At 48.1% G+C, this 21,595-nt stretch overlaps 1 protein-coding gene across 1 annotated transcript in view; it reads left to right on the top strand.

Annotated features, from left to right (window-relative positions):
- Nucleotides 1-21,595, top strand: part of RUVBL1 (RuvB like AAA ATPase 1) — a 31,245-nt gene that overhangs the window by 1,630 nt on the left and 8,020 nt on the right. Inside the window, exons 2-8 of the mRNA XM_061129025.1 lie at nt 2,081-2,167; nt 9,650-9,782; nt 14,956-15,107; nt 17,667-17,756; nt 18,478-18,627; nt 20,153-20,216; nt 21,248-21,446. Coding sequence (XP_060985008.1) covers nt 2,081-2,167; nt 9,650-9,782; nt 14,956-15,107; nt 17,667-17,756; nt 18,478-18,627; nt 20,153-20,216; nt 21,248-21,446 — 875 coding nt within the window. The remainder of the gene's footprint in view (nt 1-2,080; nt 2,168-9,649; nt 9,783-14,955; nt 15,108-17,666; nt 17,757-18,477; nt 18,628-20,152; nt 20,217-21,247; nt 21,447-21,595) is intronic.

Raw genomic sequence — 21,595 nt, forward strand, 5'->3', positions numbered from 1 at the left:
CCATGTGAATATGAGCTTCTCAAGGATAGAGACTGGGTGGTGTTAAATATCCAGAACCTGGCTTATTATAGGGACTCAGAATTTATGTACTGATTTATTAGTCATCCTGGCTCTGCTACCAGGTCCTGGTTTGAGTCTGGTCACTCACCAGCCTCCTTGATGTTTAATAGCCTCATCTGAAAAATGAGAGTTACAGTTTTTTAAAGGCCCTTCCAGTTTATACTTTTTAAATTTTGGAATTCACTGGAAGTATTTCACTGGAGAGAAGGAGCCTAAGTGGAAGAATATTAAAGGGAAGAGGAAGTGTGTGAATAAGAGTACATAGACAAGGCTTGAAAAGTCTTCTACCTCTTTTGAATTGCCCAAAGAGTTCCAATGCTGAGGATTATGATATCAGAGGTTACTATGGAAAGACCACAATGGCTCTTTTATGTTTTTAAAAATGTGACCTCTGAAGAATACCTTCTAGGCTGTGAAGTGTACTGTGCTTTTCCAGCTGAGCCAGAAATGGAATAGAGCACATCCATATGCTTTCCTTGAACCCGTGTGTTTGAGGGGCTGTCTTAAGTGTGAAAGCAAGGTATATTTCCGTAGTCCATGGGGGAAAGTGAGAGAAGAGATAAATGTGTTCACAGGACCTTGTCAGCAAGGTACTGCCCAGGGAGAAAAGCTGTGACCTGCCTTGAGACAAATAGAATGCACCTTGTAGAGAGTCATGCTTTAAATCAGTGTAAGAAATCTTGTGTTACGTAGTCTCAAGATACAGGTGTTCAAGGAGTATGACTTTCTCAGCCTTGCTCCAACATATTTAAATACTCTAAAATGCATTAAATCAGGGACCCATTTATAGAATTTCTGTATATGTACATACATATATGTGTCAGTATACAGTGGGCTCTTGAACAACATGGGTTTGAACTGCATGAGTCTATCACATGCAGATTTCTTTCAATATGTAAGTATTAGGACACTGGCTGCTGTCACAGATACGGAGGGCTGACTGTATAGTTATGTGCTGATTTTCGACTGTGTAGAGATTGCGCACCCCAGCTTCAAGGGTTCATGGGTCAACTATGTATACATATAGATGTATGTGGTTATATATATATATATATATATATATATACACACACACACACACACACACACACACACACACACAATGTATATACTGTACAAAATGGCTTAATACTCAGAATATTTAAAATATGCTAACAAATAATTTAATCTTGAGGATTTAAAAGGCATTTCTTGAATCTTATGATGCCGTAGATTAAACATCACATGCAGCATTTGCTTGCAGCATTCTGGGATAGTTAACTGATAGCCAACTAGTAGAATATGTCATTGATTCTTAGTACTTAGTGGGTTAATTTGAGAATCTAATGAAGACTGTGAATCCTCTCCCTGGAAGAATGCACATGTGAACATTAAACACAGTTTTATGTCCAATTTCTAGAGGGCCCCTGGAGTATATGCCACAGCTCCCATTTCCATTCTCCATATAGCAGCCATCAAGAATCTTTAAAAACAAATCTTCAGAACATGACATGTAGCCTAAGACTTTTTCACTGATTTCCCATTACAGGCAGAATAAAATCCAACTTGTCCATGGACTGGAAGGTCCTATTCTCAGTCCTGCCCCTCCTGCCTCCACAGCCTCTCTTCCTTGTCTGCTTGTTTGCTGAGCTCTGGTTCATACAGCCTTTTTGTCCCTTGGGTGTGCCACGCTCATTCCTGTATTTTGAATTGCCGGGAACACTGACTTCTGCCCTGCCTGGAGTTTCATGTATCAGATAAAATGTCGAAGAGGTCTTCCCAGATCACCCTATAGAGTGACCTCTGCCCCCAGCCACTTGCCGTTTCATTGCCCTTTTTTCTTCATGGTGATTTTGCGTTTGTCTCCCCCACTAGAACTGGAGCTCTATGGGCCTCATGGCCCCCAGCCCCTAGCGCAGCCCCTGTGGCGTCCTGGCCTCAATGAATGAGTCTGTGAACTGTGTGCGCCAGAGACTGGGCTTTTTCCTCCTGTGAAGCATTGTAATATTGATTTACTATTTCTTTCCATTGTGGTGTCTAGGCATGTGGTGTGATAGTAGAATTAATCAAAAGCAAGAAAATGGCTGGAAGAGCTGTCTTGTTGGCAGGACCTCCTGGAACTGGCAAGGTACTCATTTTCTCTCATTTAAAAAATCTGCCCAAGAGGTTGATCTTAATGTCTAAACCAAATTGAATTTGTGTCTTAACTAGTCTTTGTTTAGCTGAATTGGTTATATGTATGTTTTTAAAACTGATGTGCAATAATACAATTGAGTATCTAAAATCCATGCTTCTAAAATTCAAATTATCCTGGCTGACCTCCAGAGAAAACAGAATGAAGTCCTCAGAGGGGTCTCATTGTCTGTAATTTGTCTTTTATCTCTTTAAAGTCTCCTTTGCTTTGGAAATACATTTCTGTTGGCCTAGGGCGTCATAAAATCTTGGGAGTGACATCTTGGGAGGGAAAGAAGATCGGTCAGCAGGCAATTTTCCAAATGCTGACTTGACGCAACACTGTTCTGACTGTGAGAGATGGCAGGAGAAGGGAAAAAGATTTTTATCTTCAAGGATTTTTTATCTCCAGGGGCCTCATAGGCTCTCCAGGGCAGAAAGGAAACCATGGCAGCAGGGAAGTCTTCAGCTGAGCACTGAGCTGCAGGGCATCGCCTGCCCATAAATGCAACTGGCATTGCAGCAGAAGGTGGCGCTTGGGCTGGTATGGCTGGAGGAGTTGAGGCTTGACATTTGCTCTTGAAGCTGGGAGAGGGTTTGACTTTGCAGGAAAGAAAAGGGCCTTCTAGGCTGAGATGCCTAACAGCTTGTGGGATCTGTGAGGGGCTTGGCCGGGTGCTTGAAACACACCATCTGGGCCTGCTTGTTCTTTAAGAGCGCTGCTTGATGCTTCCCTCATAGCTTGGTTGGTAAAGAATCCACCTGCAATGCAGGAGACCCGGTTTGATTCCTGGGTTGGGAAGATCTGCTGGAGAAGGGATAGGCTACTCACTCCAGTATTCTTGGGCTTCTCTTAGGGTTCAGCTGGTAAAGAATCCGCCTGCAATGCGGGAGATCTGGATTCATTCCCTGGGTTGGGAAGATCCGCTGGAGAAGGGAAAGGCTACCCATTCCAGTATTCTGGCCTGGAGAATCCCATGGACTGTATAGTCCATGAGGTCGCAAAGAGTCGGACACAACTGAGCCACTCACTCACTCACTTGATGCAGGAGAGGAGAAGCTTGGGAGTGAGTTTGTAAAGAAAGGGGTTCCACCCTGGTGCTGAGACCCCAGGCAGGTCCCTTAGGCTTTCTGAAGCAGTAGCACCGCCCTCCCTGTTGAAGAGTTATTAAACTGGTAGTTGTAAGATGATGACTTTATCATTTTGAAGTCATATGATTGAATTGACAGTATATCTTATATTGGTGTCTTAAAGTTGAGGAAAAAGTGCTGTATTTGTGAACAGGTAAACTTTAAAGGGCTGTACACGTGAACTTCAGTTCCCTCTCTGCTCGTCACTGTGTGTATGTTAGCTGCCCACTCGTGTCCGACTCCATGTAGCACCATGGACTATAGCCCACCAGGCTCCTCTGTCCATGAGCCCAGGCAAGAATACTGGAGTGGTTGCCATTCCTTCTCCAGGTTCATCACTATATTTACCGTTTATTTGCTTACTGTCCTTTTCGTATCTTAGACCTTTGCTCTCCTTCCATTTTCTTCTTCCTAAACCACATCGTTAAGAAGTTCCTTCTAGAAGTTTATTGGTGGCAAAGTCAGGTTTGTGTTAATTGTGTTGCCCTTGTTTTGAAAGATAGTTTTGTTGGATATATCATTCAGCTGACAGATGCTTTCTCTCAGTGCTGTTTCTCTCAATGGTATTTCCTACCTTTTGGCTACTAGTGTTGCTTTTGAGAAGATTAATTTTGAGGATTTTGTCTTTTTTCTCTGGGTGTTTTTGGGATATTTTGGTTTTGGTGTTTTACTGTGGTATGTCAAAGAGTGGATTTATTTTCGTTTATCCTGCTTGATATGGATCTGAGTATGTAATATGTCTAATCAGTTCTGGGAACTAACTAGCCTTGTTTTCCTCAGATGCTGCCTTTCTCTGGTCTCTTTCCTCTCCTGAAGTCCAGTGAGGTGATGCTCCACTGCAGAGGTCCTCTGTCTGGACCACCTTTGCCCTCTGGGACCCTTTGGCCCTGTCCTGACACTTTTGATTGTTGCGCTTGGTGGGACAGAGAGTGCTCCTGGCATCTTGTGGGTGGAGGCCATGGGGCCTGCAGGGCAGAGAGCGGTCCCTACAGCGAGTTCTCCAGCCTGAAGTGCCCTGGGCCAGAGCCTCTCAGTTTGTCTTCAGAGTCTTTAACCTCTTTTATGTTTTTTGTTGCTTTGCCTCTGCTGCATTCTGGGTAGCTTCTTTAGATCTCTCTTCTAGTCTGCCTTGTAACCTGTGAGAAAGCTACTCTTCAGTACAGTCCATTGAATATTTTTCATTTTGAAAAATTTGAAATCTACAAAAGAGTAGAAAAGTTTGGTGAACCCCTCTGTACCCTACTCATAGGTAACTAATGGTAAATATTTTGTGACATTTGTGTTTTCTGTATTTTACTTCTAAACCATTTGAAGGTAAGTGCCAGGACCTTCTTTGCCATGATACTGTTATCCACCCAAGAAATGTAATGTTGCTAATAGTATTAGCTAATATTTAGTTCATATTAAAATATCTATAAGTTGTTTCAGTTTTTGGCTCTTTCATTTTTTGTGCTTCTTTTTTGTTTGTTTGTTTCATTTTGTTTTCATTTTTTATACTTCTTATTTGAATTATAATCACATATTTCACGTTGGATTCACAGTAGTTTATTTAGTCTCTTTATTAAGAACATTTACCCTTCCCTGCATTTTTTTGATTCCTTTTACAATGTTGACAGTTTTGAAAAGTCTAGGACAGTTGTTTTGTAGAATATCCTACAGCAGTTGTCTGATTGTGTCTGAAACATTCAGCACTTTGGCAGAACGCTGCATAGGTGGTATTGTGTCTGGAACCTGCATCAGAGCGGAAGGCTGACACCACGCCGTGTTCTCCTTTGAGGGGACTGGCTCCCTCTGAAACTCACAATCTTCTGGGAAGTGACACTGAGATGTTGGGAACATCCTTTTACCCGATGGCTGTAGCATTCTTCAGTGGTCTTTGCCTTATCAGCTATCACATTGGTGGTTGCAAAGTGGTGACTTTCTAAATCTCTTGTATCCTCTGTTAACACACATGTGCTGTGTTGTGTTTAGTTGCTCAGTTGTGTCCAACTGTTTGCAACCCCATGGACTCTAGCCCGCCAGACTCCTCTGTCTGTGGGGATTCTCCAGGCAAGAATACTGGAATGGGTTGCCATGCCCGCCTCATTAATACGTATATTAGCTTGCTTTTTTTTTCTCTTTTTACTTTTTTTTGTAATGAAGAAGCCTTTCCCTCCTCCTCTTATTTTAAAATTTTTCATTTCTTCAAAATCTGGCTATTTTTGATAGCCTCTTGTTTCTTGTTCATGAAACAATTTCTTATTCATTTTATATCCTGTGTCTGCTTGTGGACTTGTGTTTGATCAAATCTGAGGCTCCCCTGATCTCCTGATTAGGGCCGAGTACTTCCTGAGGGGACTTGTGAGGAGCCCTGCTTGCTCCCAGCCCAGAGCATGTGATGGGAATCTTGTGGCTTGGGTTTTCTGGCCATCAGGCCGTGTAGAGTCCAGTCCTGAAGCTGTCTGAGAGCCTACTAGGGGGACTTCCTCAGCCGGAGCTGCTCTGAGACTGACGAGCTCATCTTTGGCCTTTGGAGAGTTTCTTTGTGGTCAGCTTGTCTACTGACATGTGTTCTTTAAGGCTTCTTTGTATCCATGGTTTCTGGCGTCTATCAAACACACGCCCAGCTCTCCAGGCATGGTAGTTTTTCTCTCTGGATCTGTCTTGACTCTTTACTCACTCTGGATGTCTTGTAGCATGAAGGAGTGGCTGTGGCTCTCTCGACCAGTTTGCTGGAACCGTGGGTCCTTGGTGCTTTGGTAACATCATACCGTTTTCCTTCTAGGAGATACGAGAGGCTCTCGGCACCTATGGGTTGTCCAGTCCCTCTCCACATGTTCAAGGCATGTGGTAACTCTCCTGCGTTACTGTGAGCCCATGGGCCCCAAGGTTTAGGCGACCTAGCTGAGTGGCTGGCAGGAGTGTGGTGCTTGTTCAGAATGTGGCCATTCCCCTCTTAAGGCTGCACACTCATAATAATGGGGCTTTGTGTTTGGGTTTTAGAAAAAGGTGTTCATATGAGACTGAAAATAAAGTTGATTTTTTAATCTTTTGGCAACAATATCTTTGTGCCACTTGCTTGGGGGTGGTCATGCAGAAATAGGTCCTGGAGATTGGGGTTTGCATTCTGACCCTGATGCTTGCTGACTGACTTTGAGTGAGCTGGAAATTTCTGAGTTTCAGTTTCTAAATCCACAAAATGTGAAGTAGATGATCAAGTTCATAGGCTGGTTGGGAGGGTTCAGCGGGATCTCTTGTGCTAGCCAGTCAGTCAGTTCAGTCACTCAGTCTGCCGTAAGGGTGATGTCATCAGTATCCGACTCTTTTGACCCCATGGACTGCAGCTTGCCAGGCTTCCCTGCCCATCACCAACTCCTGGACTCAATGGACTCGCCATCCATTGAGTTGGTGATGCCATACAACCACCTCATCCTCTATTGTCCCCTTCTCCTCCTGCCTTCAATCTTTCCCAGCATCAGGGTCTTTTCCAGTGAGCCAGTTCTTCGCATCAGGTGGCCAGAGTATTGGAGCTTCAGCTTCAGAATCAGTTCTTCCAGTGAATAATCAGGACTGTTTTCCTTTAGGATTGACTGTTTTGATCTCCTCTCAGTCCAAAGGACTCTCAAGAGTCTTCTCCAGTACCACAGTTCAAAAGCATCAATTCTTCTGCGCTCAGCTTTTTTTATAGTCCAACTCTCATATCCATACATGACTACTGGAAAAACCATAGCTTTGACTATAGGGACCTTTGTTGGCAAAGTAATGTCTCTGCTTTTTAATATGCTGATGATGCTTGTCACAGCTTTTCTTCCAGGGAGCAAGTGTCTTTTAATTTCATGGCTGCAGTCACCATCTACAGTGATTTTGGAGCCCAAGAAAATAAAGTTTCTCACTGTTTCCATCGTTTCCCCATCTATTTGCCGTGAAGTGATGGGACCAGATGCCATGATCTTTGTTTTTTGAATGTTGAGTTTTAAGCCAGCTTTTTCACTCTCCTCTTTTACTTTCATCAAGAGTCACTTTAGTTCCTCTTCAGTTTCTGCCATAAGGGTGGTGTCATCTGCATATCAGAAGTTAATGATATTTCTTGCAGCAATCTTGATTCCAGCTTGGGCTTCATCCAGCCCAGCATTTCGCATGATGTACCCTTCATATATATTAAATAAGTGGGGTGACAATATACAAGCTTGACGTACTCCTTTCCCAATTTGGAACCAGTCCATTGTTCCATGTTTGGTTCTAACTGTTGCTTCTTGACCTGCATACAAATTTCTCAGGAAGCAGGTAAGGTGGTCTGGTATTCCCGTCTCTTGGAGAATTTTCCAGTTTGTTGTGATCCACACAGTCAAAGGCTTTAGCGTAGTCAGTGAAGCAGAAGTAGATGTTTTCCTGCAGCTCTCTTGCTTTTCTGTGATCCAGCGGATGTTGGCGATCTGATCTCTGGTCCCTCTGCTTTTTCTGAATCCAGCGTGAACATCTGGAGGTTCCCAGCTCCCGTCACGCAGTCTTCGTGCAAGTCACCCTGTCCTGTATGGCGGGTGCGGGTACAGTCCATGCAGTAGCCATGTCTTGTGCCATCCTCTGAGAGCCTTTAAGTGGAAGGCACTGGACCCCCTCGAGGCATTTCTTAACCACGCAGTTCTCGTGTGTCACAGGAATAGACAGGTCGTTTCTTCTGTATTTGGCTGTGGCGGGGGTCTGCACTGCATCAGGTGCGGCACTGTCTTTGAGTTCACAGCTGAGGGAGGGGGGTTGGGGCCTGTAGTGTTGGGGGACGAGAAAGAAGAGTGACTGGGAAGGTGAGCAGTTTGGATGGAAGGTGGGCCTGGCTGGCCTGCGGCTCCTCCCACAGGAGTCCTGTTTGAGCGTGCTGCTACCTTGCCGTCGTGCTCTAGAGATTTCCCCTTCATTCTCAGAACACAGGAGAGCACAGCTCTAGAAATACCAGCCTCGAGGGCACAGACTCAGACGCCTGCTCGCATGGGCGGTGGGGCTGAGGGAGCGCCCGGGAGCCGGCACGAGCCCTCGCTGGGGCGGCAGCAGCCCGGGTGTCTGCTCGGTGCGGCCGTGTGGTCACTGGGGCCCGCTGTGGCCAGAGCTGCCTGCTTCTCAGAAGAAGCTAAAACCTGTATTTTTCTGTGAAATTCCCCTACATTCAAGCTTGGGCAACAGCTAAGTTGAAAAATACACCTGAGAGTCTGCAGGCCAAAACAGGAGCGTCTGTGGGCAACCAGCCTGCTGCCAGTCACTAACCCAGGGCTCGGATTTGACAGACGAGAAAGTCAGGCGCCAGGTTGCCCGTGCGCTCAGGGCCTCGCCGAAGATTAAACCATCAGCAGTGAACAGAAGAGGAATGTTTTTCTAGAAGAGGAATTTTTACTGGGCCGGTTTTAAAACTCAGAGGTCCTTGTCATTCTTCAGCAGCAAGCTTCTTGTCTTCCTTAGCCTGTGCCCTTGGGAGCTGACCTTACCTGGGCTTTTGTGTCAGACTTGAGGAAAGCTGAAAGCAGCATTTAAGGTTCTGGCTCTTCATACTTGATGTTTGATCATATATCTGTTAAGTCTTCATCTGTTCAGCAGCTGTAGTTTTTAGCAAAAGTCTTTTTGTAGTTTATATGGGCATGTTCAAGTGTGACTTTACCAACTCATAGCCTTAGAATCCCAGGCTGGGTGTCATTCTTCACGGTTTGTGGGGCCACTCAGCATAAAGTGAGCATCCAGTCATTTGTTCCTTGATTACTGATTTCTGATGGGCTGTAGTTGATGGCTTCCTGAGTCTGTAAAGATAGAAAGCAGTATCTCAGAGACCCAGCAGAGCTGTTCTACTGCGACGTGGTCAGAACCGTGTTTTAACACTGAGGGAACAGATTTGGAAGGCTCTGCTGATTCTCATGGGAACATGATCTCTGGAACCCTGCTGCCAGACTTTGAGGCTCCACTCTGCCATTTTCTAGATTACGGTACCAAGGACGAGTTATTTAATCTGTGTCTCAGCTTCCTCATTTGTGAAATGGGGAGAGTAGTGGTGTCCAGCTCATAGGGTTAGTGGGAGGGGCCTGTGCAGCATCGGGAGCTGGACCTGTACTGGCCGAGTCTCAGTCGTGACAGCCATTGTGATGACAGGGACCATTGGAGATGCCACTCACACTAGAAATTGACTGTCCACAAGAGTCATCACATGTTTATTGTGAAACATGCAAACAGTATTAAAACTAAAAGGACTAGAATTTCAGTCCCTAGTTAATAATTTCTGTTTCTAGCATATGTTCCTGAATTATTATATTTCAAGAATGTGAAACAAGTGCGTTTCCTTTGTTTTCTTGTGTAGACAGCTCTAGCTCTGGCTATTGCTCAGGAGCTGGGGAGTAAGGTCCCTTTCTGCCCGATGGTGGGGAGTGAAGTATACTCCACGGAGATCAAGAAGACCGAAGTGCTGATGGAGAACTTCCGCAGGGCCATTGGTGAGTACCCGCCCGCGCCTGCCAAGGCTTGTCCTCACCTGCATCCTCCTGGTGAAAACGCCTCTAGGACTTGTATTTGTGGTGCTGATCTTTTTTTTTTGGCACCATTAGCGTTATCTTTGCAAACGAAACAAAACCCCAGTTTTTCTAGAAAAGTGCTTTAGCAACCAGCAAACGTGGGCCCCAGCTATGGCTTGGGGTTTCATCTGACAGAGTAGGTTCTCCTGGCAGCCTCATTGTGCTCTCAGAGCTGACAGTCCACTGAGAAGGCTCTGGACGTGAGCCAGCAGCGCTGCGTGTTGTGCTGTCAGAGCGCCCGGCCCGCACGCACGCCGTCAGTGAGCCAGGAGCTGTGTGGGGCTGCAGAACTTTGAGGCGGTGACGCTGACCTCGCAGGGCCTGGAGCTCCCATGCTGAAGGCTTGTGACGTGTCAGGCCCTTTACTGACCGTGACCTTTTACTGCCCAAGAGGAAGTTCTCTGCATTTTGCATCTGACAAAACAGAGTTTCATAAAGTTAAATAACTTGCCTGTGGTGATCTACCTAGTAAGTAGCAGCAGAACCATAGTCTGAGCCTACACCTGTCAGACCCTGGGGCCCATGCTGTGACTCCATACTTCGAGCATAAAGTGACTGCTCTTCCGAAATGTCCCTTATTCCAGCCAGCACTCCTGGGGCACTCTCCTGGCCCCATGCCTGCAGGCCTGGGTCTGGGGAAATCTTAGTCTCCCTCAGACCTGCATTTATCTCTAGGATGTACTTGTTGCATAATAGGTTATGAACACTTGTCAGAGCACCTGTCTCATTGTGTAGTACCTTTCAAGAGGGACATTTACTAGAAAGCTTAAGTTTTCTTCAGAGTTTAAGAAAGAATGAATTTGTCTAAGCCCAGAATTCTTTCCTCAAGAATCTAGCGTCTAGTTTAAGGGTATGTTGTATAGGGCTTTTGCAAATTATGCTGAGTGAAAAGAGATGCAGTTGAAGAATGGTTTTGGGTTCACGAGAATCCCTCTGGCTGGGATGGAGAGTGAAGGCAGAAGCAAGGAGCTGATGAGGGGTCTGAGCGAGAGGTGGTGGGGTGTGGACCAGCCTGGTGGAGGTAGAAAGAAATGGTTGGATTCTGGGTCCAGTTGGATGGTGGAGCGATGAAATTTCCTGAAAGATTAAACGTGGGGCTGGAAGAGAGAGGAAGTGAGGGTGATTGCCGGGTGCTGCCGTTTTCAGTGGAGGGGAAGCGTGGGAAGGAGGGTCTGTTGAATGTCCCTGTGGGTGCAGTGGACCACGTCCCTGTGTCGCCCTAGTTCCTGGCCCCCGGTGGGGGGTGGTCAGTGCTGTTTTTCTGAATGAGAGGAGGGCTGCACTTTGAAGCAGGTAGAAGGAAACAGAGGCTTCTGCATCTCAGTTCTGTGTCTGATCGATAGATGTTGTTTGGTTTACACAGTGCTTTTTAATAACTCTCGAATGAGTTGCTGGTGTTTGGAAATTGGGATATGTCCTGTAAAACGAGAAACACTTCCATTCCTGCAGAGTCACGGGGGTCCCAGCAAAGCAGGCTATGTTCTGGATTTTTTTCTAAACTGCAAAATATTCTGACTGAAAATATTTTCTTACCCTGAAACACTGGATTTTTTGTATACCTATTTTAAATTGAAATGTAACATACACATAGCAAAGTGTACAAACACCTGCATTTTAACAGGAATGAAGTAGACGCTCACGCAGCGACCGTTCAGCTCAGAGCACAGAGCGTCAGACGTGACGCGCGCTCCCAGGGCGCGGCCCCCGCCTCCGCGCGCGTCCCCGCACCTCCGGGCGCGCCCCCGCCTCCGCGCGCGTCCCCGCACCTCCGCGCGCGTCCCCGCAGAGCGTGAGGGCGTTTGGCTTCTGAGCACTCCCGGCCCCGTGCGCCGTGTGCGTGCCGGGCAGGGCGCCTTAGCTTGGCCCCATTTATAGACTTTCTCTGCACAGAACTCACTTCAGGTGCTGTGTCTTGCTTCCTTACAGCTTTCGTCTTTGTAAGGCTCAGCTCCTGTTATGACATGCTGTGTTCTCTCTGGAATAACAGTGGAAATGGCTCACAGGACCCTCTTCCTGGTTTAACTTCTGAGTACTTTTCAAGAATTTGAGGAACATGTGCCAGAGATTTTATTTAACTCAGTAGCTGATGAGATAAAAAAGTAAGATGTTACAATTGGTTCCAGTTATCTGAGTGCTTTTAAAATATATTTTTATTTATTTAGAAAATTATTTTCTGAAACTGGTAAAAGATGACAAAGCTCACCTTTACATGAATGCATATGTCTGAGTTGCTTTAAGTTAATTTAAATGCCTTAAAATTTGAAAAAAATAAAGATAAATTTTCTGAGCATCTGTCTAGTGATTTGCCCTTTTTTAAGGGGAGAGGGCAACATGATTCTTTTGATGGCAGCTAGGTGAAGAGGAATTTCTTGGTCCTGTCACAGAATAAAAAGGCAGGCCATTGACTGCCTTCAAAAAGGAACCCTATGCATCTTCCTCTGCCTTGAGTTCCTGTGAAGTGGCAGAGGGGGTGGGGAGGAAGCAGTAAGCTGACCAGAAATAAAAAGCAAGGAGTCTGTGCTGTTTCCTTGACGTGATGAAGATCCCTGTCAGGGATTTAGAAACCTGAGCCAGCAGATGAAACCTGCGTCGTTCACGATGTCGTTGCCAGAGAGCGCGCCAGCCCAGCCCCTTTCCTGGCTAACAGCCGGTCTCATTGTCCGTCCACACATCCCCTGCCTGCTTGTCAGCACAGAGCAACTTCTAAACAAATGCAGAGCTAGTGAGAGACGGGAATGCCTTTCTTCCCCACTCAGGAATCTCATGTCACCGTCGTCTGCCAGGAAATAGAAGGAAGCCTTCCATTTGAAGGAGCTTGTCTCTGTGGGATATAAGTTTTGATTTAAAAAAAAAATCAAAGTTCATTTTAAAGGTACAGAAATTTCCATGTTGTCACAATCTTCTGGTGCATTCATGTCATTTGGAAAACTTTTGTCTTCATTCTCAGGAACTAAGCATTAGGTGCAGTAGAAATGAAGTTCAGCGTCTCCTTTGGGGCTATTCTAAGACTTCTGTTTGTAGTCGGTCAGGTCGAATGAAGGAGAGTAAAACTGTTCCTTAACTCTATTATCTGAGTCTTTGTCCTGATTGGGTTTCTGGGCAAAGAAGGAAAACAGCCCAGTGATAATGGCTGGGTTTGAAAGTGGGAAGTGACTGAGAAGGTGTGACACCACAGGCCAGTGGGATCTTTCTCTGTCAGGACAGAGAAGTCTGATGCTGAGGCACCGAAGCCATCGCAGGGCTCCCCACCCTCACCAGCTGATGTCTCCACGTCATGAGCAGAGCAGAGTTCTTGGTTCATTCTGCAGATGAGTGTCTCACCTGGGGTTGTATGTTGTGACCATCTGGGGAGCTTTAAACTCATAGTGATGACAGGGCCCCGACCCCTGAAATCCGGAATGCAGTCAGGGTGGGATCAGGTGAGTCTGCAGGGTGAGCATTTCACTGGACACAGTAGAGATTTGGAGCTGTACTCTCTCAGCTTCAGCCGGCAGTGTTCTTCCTTTGCCTGGTCCTGCTGCTATTATTGACTTGAAGTGAAGTGAAAGTTGCTCAGTCATGTCCAACTCTTTGTGACCCCATGGACTATACAGTCCATGGAATTCTCCAGGTCAGAATACTGTAAGTGGGAAGCCTTTCCCTTCTCCAGGGTGACTTCCCAACCCAGGGATCGAACCCAGGTCTCCCACATTGCAGGCAGATTCTTTACCAACTGAGTCACAAGGGAAGCCCCATTATTTACTTAGACATTGCTTTTTATTTCTTTTTGATGTGACTTGGTAGTTTGGTGCATACATACAGAAGAGGGCATGGAACATCAGTGTGTATCTCAGTGGATTGTTGTAAGTTGAAAAGCCAGCTGGTGAAACCAGCACCCAACCAAGAGAGAGATGGTCGCCAGTACCCCAAAGCATCCGTATAGTGGCAGCTCTCCTTCCGTTTCTGAGATTTATCCCTGTGGTTGCGAGTAGCCACGATCGTTTCTCATTGCTCCATGATGTTCTTTTGTATGAATATGTCACAGTGCAGGTGTCTCTTCACTGTGGGCAAACGTGGGGAAACAGTGTTTGGCAAGTAAGACTGGCGTTGCATGACCATTGCTGGCTGTGTCCCTGAGTGCACACGTGCACCGCAGCCTTGAGAGTAAAAACCTTGGAGTTGAATTGGAGGGTCACAGATATTCATGTGTTCAACTTTAGGAGATAATAAACACCACATTGCTTCTACACCAGCTCACACTCCCACCGGCAGTGTCCTGCATCCTTAGCAACCCTTGATGTTGCCCGTCTTTTTAATTTTAGTGATTCTGGAGGTTGTAAAGTAGTATTTTATTTTTTTTGCTTTTATTAAAATTTTTATTTTGGAAGTGTCCAAGAAAAGTAGTCAAGTGGTATGAAGGCTCTCCATGGCCCCATCTGATTGCAGACCTGCTTTCTGACCTGTAAATACTTGTGTGTATCTCTGGAAAATAAGAACTTAAAAATGCCATTTTCACCCCTAGAAGAAATTAACAATAAATTCTTAAATATCAGCACATATTTAGCTAATGTTTAAATTTCAAGTTGTCCTGTAAGTGTCATAATGTGTTTATTTTATAGTATTATTGTGCAATTAGGATACAAATAAAGGTCTATGTGATAGGTTAGTTGGGATCGATCTTACATCTTTTAAGTCTGTGTTTCCCTTAGGTTTCCATTTTTACCTTTGGGCAAAGTATAAACTAGATAGAGATGGGGAGGTCATACTCAAGGGCTGGCAGGACGGGAGTGATGGGGCCTATAGGCCCCACATTGACTGGAAGGGGAAGGACAGGGCAAGTTTCATGGGAAACGCTGTCAGTGAGATGGCCCTGTAGTGTGGTCAGACGAAAGGGGCCCTGGAGACTCGGATCCAGTCCTCGGTTCCCTGGAGAGGGATGGCCCCTTCACCTCGCCCCTGGGGCTGCGTCTGTGCAGTGCTTCCCTCCCCAGGACTATGTGTGAGGGAGGCTGGCTCGTTGATTCTTGTAACGTGGAGGTTTTATGGCTAAAAAGACTGTTGAAAAAGTGAGGGGCGTCGAGTTTCTCACCAGGGTTTGTTCTATCATCTCTCCCAGGGCTTCGGATAAAGGAGACCAAGGAGGTATACGAAGGTGAGGTCACGGAGCTCGCCCCGTGTGAGACGGAGAACCCCATGGGGGGCTATGGCAAGACCATCAGCCACGTGATCATAGGGCTCAAGACGGCCAAGGGGACCAAGCAGCTGAAGGTGAGCGCGGGCCTGGGTGCCACTCTGCTGCGGCGCCCCCGTGTGGGCAGGGCGGGCACATGGGCGACTCGGAGAGGGCGGCTCCTCCTCGCCGCGCCGAGGAGGCTGTGTGTGAGCACCTGAGCTGTGTGCTGCCGTCCTGTGTCCCGCCGGGTGCCCGCACGCCTGGGCCCGGCCGCTGACTGCGTCCCAGTGCTGTGCTCCCAGGAGAAGCAGCGCCGAGTCGCCCAGTGAGAGCTGCAGGGCCGTGGCAGCGCCGTCTCGCGGGGCCCGGGGCGGAGTCCCGGCTGCAGTCCCTTTTGTGTGCTGGGCCCTTGAGACCGTGACGGCTTCACTGGTCGGTTCTGCATAGGCCAGGGCTCTGTCGGGAGTGTGGTGGTGGTGGTGGAGGAGGTCCTGGGTGAGCCTCCCACCCCTCGTGTAAGAGCGTGACTGAGAGTGTGACACACGGGCCAGTGGGAAGGAGTAGCTGTCGATGTTGTGAAGCGGAGCAATCTGATTGTGGCTTTGCCTTATTAATAATAAGGAATAAGCTTTTCTTCACAGCACTTCTTTATTGTATGTGTCAAGCCCTGGGCTGAGTGCATCAACAGATCTGTGTGTGTGTGTGTGTGTGTGTGTAATTTCCCTTATTTTACAGATAAAAGAGCTCTGAGGCACACGGGGAGGTTAAGCATTTCTCCTAGGATCACACAGCTAGCCAGTGGCGGGGCAGATTCTCTGAGTCCTGCCGACAATGCTGTCTGTGCTGTAACTTGCTGTGGGACCTTTAGGAGTCAGTTGAGCTCTCTGGGGCTCCATTTCCCTATCTGTAGACTGCAGTAGGTTGGCCGTGTAACGTCTCCATCTTTGCTTTCCTCTGAGATTTTATTGTTCTTTGATTCTGTAAGGTGGTTTCTTGGTCACTGCTTTATGGAGATCATAAAAATGTCACTTCTGCAAAGCGCCATTTTTCTTTGTCCTAACAGGGTTTCCATCTCAGGAGCTTGCCTCTGCAAATATCTCTCTTAAACCTCCCCCCTCATCGCTCCCATTCTGTATTAATTACATTTCCTAGCAGGATCTGCCACTTTTCCAGTAATTACATCTTCAGTCAATTCATTTGGGAAATTAACTGATACAAAAATGCTTGACGCCAAAAAAAGAAAAAAAGAACGTGTACTATCCAATGTAGGATAGATAACATAAGGTATACAGTTTAAATTTCAGTTATCCATAAAGCTGTTTTGCATAGTTTCTTTAAGAAAATAACAAGAGGATGAGTGTTTTGCTTTCAAAATGAGTACTGCCTGCCACATTGAGCATCTGTGCAAGCTGTTTGGAGAGCCGGCTCTTTCAGTGTGAAGGCTAAGCCTCTTCCTTTGTGGAGTGCCGCCCTTGTCCCAGCCCCACCCTGGGGCCTGCCACACCCCAGCCTCACTCAGGGCCGTGGTCCAGGAGGTTAGAGCCCTGGGCCCCTGTGGTTACTGTCTGTAACAACTTCATTGAGGTCTCATTTTAAGTAAAATTCACCCATTTTAAGTGCACAACTCAAGGAATTTTAGTCGGTGTACAAAGTGGTATAGCTATCATCACAGTCCAATTTTAGAACATTTTCATTACCCCAGAAAGGAACCTCATGCCTATTTGCAGTAACTTCCCATTCCCACCCCCAGGCCCTGACAACCACTAATCTACTTTGTTTCTGTATATTTGCCTTTTCTGAATACTTCATAAAAATAAAATCATACAACATGTGTTCTTTTATGTATGGCTTTTCCTACTGAGTCCTGGTAAGTTTTTATTCTAATTTTGTTTGAGAGTTGAGAGTAGCAGCTCCCCTTGAAGTTTAACAGAGAGAAACATTTCTAAATAAAGACTCCTTACAAAAGATGCTCTCCCAGAATATTGATCACCTAGGTGGCCCGAGTCTGGACGATCTGGAGAAAGGCAGCTCTCCCCAGACGTGCTGCTTTTCCTTTCTGGATGTAGAAGCGACCCAAGGAGCAGACACTGGGGTTTGAATCCACTGGCTTCAGAGAGATCCTGGTTTTATGTTTCCTTTGAATGAATCGCATCTGTAATGTGATTACGCCTGGGTGCTGTCATGTGGGTGAAGAAAGTGAAGCTCAGAGAGCCTTGTCTAAAACCACAGGCCTGCTGAAGGGCAATCGTGGAGAATAAACAGGTTCTGTCACTACCTCTGGTGCAGAAACTGCCAGCCCCGCCCGAGGTGGGGAGGGCCAGGGATTGCAGCTGGGAGAGCAGTCTCAAAAGGGGGTGTTAGGGTCTTTGGTCCCACGGACAGCATGGGCCCCACCTGGAAGTGGTTAGAGCCGTGTTTGCCAGTTTGCAGCCTCTGGAGTCAAAGGAAGGAGGAGCTTAGTGCTCTGTGCCCTTCTCCTGCCTGCTCTCTGGGACACTTGGGCTCTAAAGCCCACCTCACACGTCCTTACACACACATTCTTTCTCCGTGTGGTCACTGACTATGTCAATTCTCATATGGGAAGCTACCTTACAGTATGTCAGAATATAATGTGAATTACAGTTCTCTGGTTCACTTTTTTTTCTTTTTTTAAGCTGGACCCCAGCATTTTTGAAAGTTTGCAGAAAGAGCGAGTGGAAGCTGGAGATGTGATTTACATTGAAGCCAACAGCGGGGCCGTGAAGGTAACACCGCAGAGACCCGGGGGTGGGAAGTGGCCTTCTCTCTCCACAGAGTCCGGGGTGTGTGGGGAGGGCTGCTGGATCTGCTGCCCCTTTATGTTTACTCAAGTTTGCTTTCCCTTTATCTGCATTCTTTAACCTTCTCGTGATGAAAACAGACAGTCTGTTAGAAAAATACTAAAACCTGTTTGGAAGGGGAGAAAAGTGAGGAGGTGAAATAGTGGTAGTCATTTCCAAATTGAAATATGCGGGGTGTTTAATCTTCCTTTTATCTCTTTGGTATTTTCTTCCCAAGATATATGCATGTGGAAAGGAATGCTGCATTAGTATCTGATTTCAAGGGTCCTGTATGGAGTTCCTCACTGTTTAATGGATGAGCATAATACTTCATATCGTGCACTAAATCACCCACCTACAAAAGAGTCTGAGCAGCCCCTCCGTCTCCAGTTAGTCTACTGGATTTGCCCTTTATCGGGAATTGCATGCAGTTAAAACAAGGGGGAGATTCTGGGAGAAAGTGTCGGGTGTTCTCAGCTGGGTTTTTGGAGCCCAACGATGAGCAGATAGCGCTTTCTCTTGGCAGCAGGGGACCAGGCCACGTTTGGGGTTTGTCAGGGCAGCTGTTGGCCGCAGTTGGGACCGGGAGACGTTTATCCTGCGCTGAGTGCGTGGAGACTTGGCAGGGGGCCACACCAGGCACTCAGGTTTCTCTCTGTCTCTGTAGAGGCAGGGCAGGTGTGACACCTACGCCACAGAATTTGACCTTGAAGCTGAAGAGTACGTCCCCCTGCCCAAGGGGGACGTGCATAAGAAGAAGGAGATCATCCAGGACGTCACCTTGCATGACTTGGACGTGGCCAACGCACGACCCCAGGTACCGGCCCCTCGGGTCATGCTGGGCAGCTGGCCGCTGGAGCCTTTCATGTGGGCTGGGGGCTCCTGGATGAGCTGTCAGTCTTGCCGCTTCTTAGGGCAGACAGTCCTTTTCTGTCTGTAATGTTCAGCAATTAACATCGACAAGAGCGACGAGGGGCTCCTTTGTTCCAATTCAAATGCTCCAGTCACAGATGGCTTCCTGCGCATTGTTCCTTCTCCCAGCCCAGCCTCTGGCCTGAGCTGGCCAGCTTCTCCCTGGCTTCCCTCCAGCACTGGCTCGGGCCTGGGATGCTCTGGGTGTGAATGGCGGAGGGCAGGAGTGTTCTTTGAGCCCTTTGCAGGATTTCAGAGAGCCTCACAAAGAGGTCTTCCCCCTGCCTTGCAGAACCCCCAGTTTTATAGCTTTGAGCTGGAGCTGTTCCTGCTCCTCATGTGAGTAGAAGATGGATGCTTGTGTCCTAACTAATAAAACGTGGGGAAGCGCGGGATGACTTTCTGCCGGCTCTGGGGAATGTGCGCTTCAGGGAACTGACTCTTTCCCCGCTGGTGGTCTTTGGGTCTGGTTTCCTCTTCATCCTAAAAGAGGCTATCCCCTCTAGCAAGGGGACAGGCTTTCTAACCTGAAATCTGATCCGTGGGTGTTCTGTCCCTTGGAGCCTTGGCCAAGAAACTGCTGAAGAACCTCCGCTCTGTCTGTGCAGCGGCTGTCCCAGACCAGCCTGTGGGAGCCACTCTCGAGTCAGCTCAGGGACTGTGTTGCTCCGACACTGATTGGCTCAGCTAATGGTCACTTTGGGTCTTCGGGTTTTCTATGATTTAGGGCTCTCTGGTTTTCTCTTTGCTCCTCTGAGAAGAGGGCATAATATTTCCTACCTGGCAGGGCTGCTCTGGGGATCAGATGTCCTCAGTGGTCAGGAAACATTTGCCACCTTTGACTGCTGTGTGTTCAGGGACCACCCGTGTGCCTGGTAGGGCCTGGCAGCCCCGGCTGGCCGTGGAGAGCTGGCTTCTGCTGCCTGCACGGGGCGCTGGCAGCGGGGGAGCCTGCTGTGGGGCCACCGCCGCACCGTCAGGCTCCAGGCCCTGAGGGCTCTGGTGGCTTGGCCTGGAGAGAGGACGCGGGGCCAGAGTCGCTGCCGCCCCCCAGGGCTGGGGCAGCGGGACGGGGTCGGAGCTTCCTAGGAAGCAGGATGTGATTCCTGGCAGGTGGGCTCGAAGTGAGTCCTGGAGAGTCAGATGCCCAGGGAAGGGTTGGCAGTTCTGTGGAGTCAGGCAGGCATTCGGGACCAGGAAGAGACATGGCTGGGGCGGGGGTTTTGCTAGATTCTGGCAGGATCGGGGAGCCTCTTACAGGCCCTGTGTTGAGACGCTCCTCAAGCTTCCAGTGCAGGTGCCGGGGGTCTCTGCTTCTCAGGACCCCTGTTGAGTTGACCAGTTGATGAGGGGCCCTGGGGGTGGTGGTGCTGAGGCGTTTGCAACTGCCTTAGGAAGCGAGACTGACTCCTGAACCTTCTCTTGTGCAGGGGGGACAAGACATCCTGTCTATGATGGGCCAGCTCATGAAGCCCAAGAAGACGGAGATCACAGGTGAGACGAGGCGCGGTGCTGGGGGCCCGAGCCTGGCGGTGCGTGGGGTCCTGCCCCACCTGACGGCTGCGCTGGATCCTCACGCGCATCCCGAGAGGGAGACAGGCGGTCACGGGCGCGTCCCGCCTGCAGCACACAGCCCGCTCACCCCAGCAGCCCCTGCCTGCCTCCCCGGGTGAGGCCGTAGGCTGGCTGCCCTTTTGGTCCTGTGATTTACCTGCTCCTCTTGCTAACTGTATGCTCCTTTTTTTCTAATACCACAGATAGCTTTGTCACTTGAAAATTGTCAATGTTAAAGCTGTTTTCTTTCAAATTTCAGCCAGTGGCACAATGTGAACCCGCAGAGCAGTGTCCTTATCATAACATGGCCTTTACAGCTCCGCCTCATAGGTGTGGTGGAAGGTGCTGGGTGTGTGGGCTGCTCCCTCCTGCCAATGGTACAGGCGCTGGTTTGGAGAATGAGAACCATGACCTTGGACACTTATTCAGCTTTTGAGATTGCTCGTCCCTCTTCGAGCTCTGAGATGGGACCTCTCCTTAGACCTTGTCATTCCTCACAGGTTTTCCTCCAGAGAGGATTCTGAACGCACCCTATTCCTTCTAGGCGCTTGATTGAAAGTTAATTAACTGAAGCTTTGTCACACAGGCCACGAAAAAGGGTCATTTACTCAGTATAGCACAGGGAAATTTGCATATGAAAACTGCCATCTTCCAGGCGCTGGTGTGAGATAATAAGGCCTGGTGGGGAGTGTGACAGACCAGACCAGAGATGTGCGCCCTGGTGAAGACAAGTGTTTACAAACTTAACACAACTTCAGGGTAGCGTGCCAGTGTTCTGGGTTTTAGGTAACAGCGCTATTTTCAGATGAAACTGAAGCCTGGACTGGGGTCGTGGCCTGATGGTGGGTTCACACAGCTCACACTCAAGCCCAGCTCTAACTCGGGCTTGGATGGGATTTGGGGGGAACGAAGAGAAAGGCGATCGCCTCCCCACAGCACTGACCCTGCCTGTCACCCTCGCCTACTCCTAGACAAACTGCGGGGAGAGATCAACAAGGTGGTGAACAAGTACATTGACCAGGGCGTGGCAGAGCTGGTCCCGGGCGTGCTGTTCGTGGACGAGGTCCACATGCTGGACATCGAGTGCTTCACCTACCTGCACCGGGCGCTCGAGTCCTCCATTGCCCCCATTGTCATCTTTGCGTCCAACCGAGGCAACTGCGTCATCAGGTACCAACACTTCCCCCCAGGCTCTTTGGTGTCTGCAGGGTCACTTCACCCTGTCACGTCACCCATTGAGGTGGGGAGGAGGGCGCCGTGTTCATTCTGAGGGAGACACTCGGAGTGGCTTGATTTCACTCCAGCAGAGTCACCCTGTT

This window comes from Dama dama, chromosome 24 (assembly GCF_033118175.1).
Source record: "Dama dama isolate Ldn47 chromosome 24, ASM3311817v1, whole genome shotgun sequence".
Classification (NCBI taxonomy): Eukaryota; Metazoa; Chordata; class Mammalia; order Artiodactyla; family Cervidae; genus Dama; species Dama dama.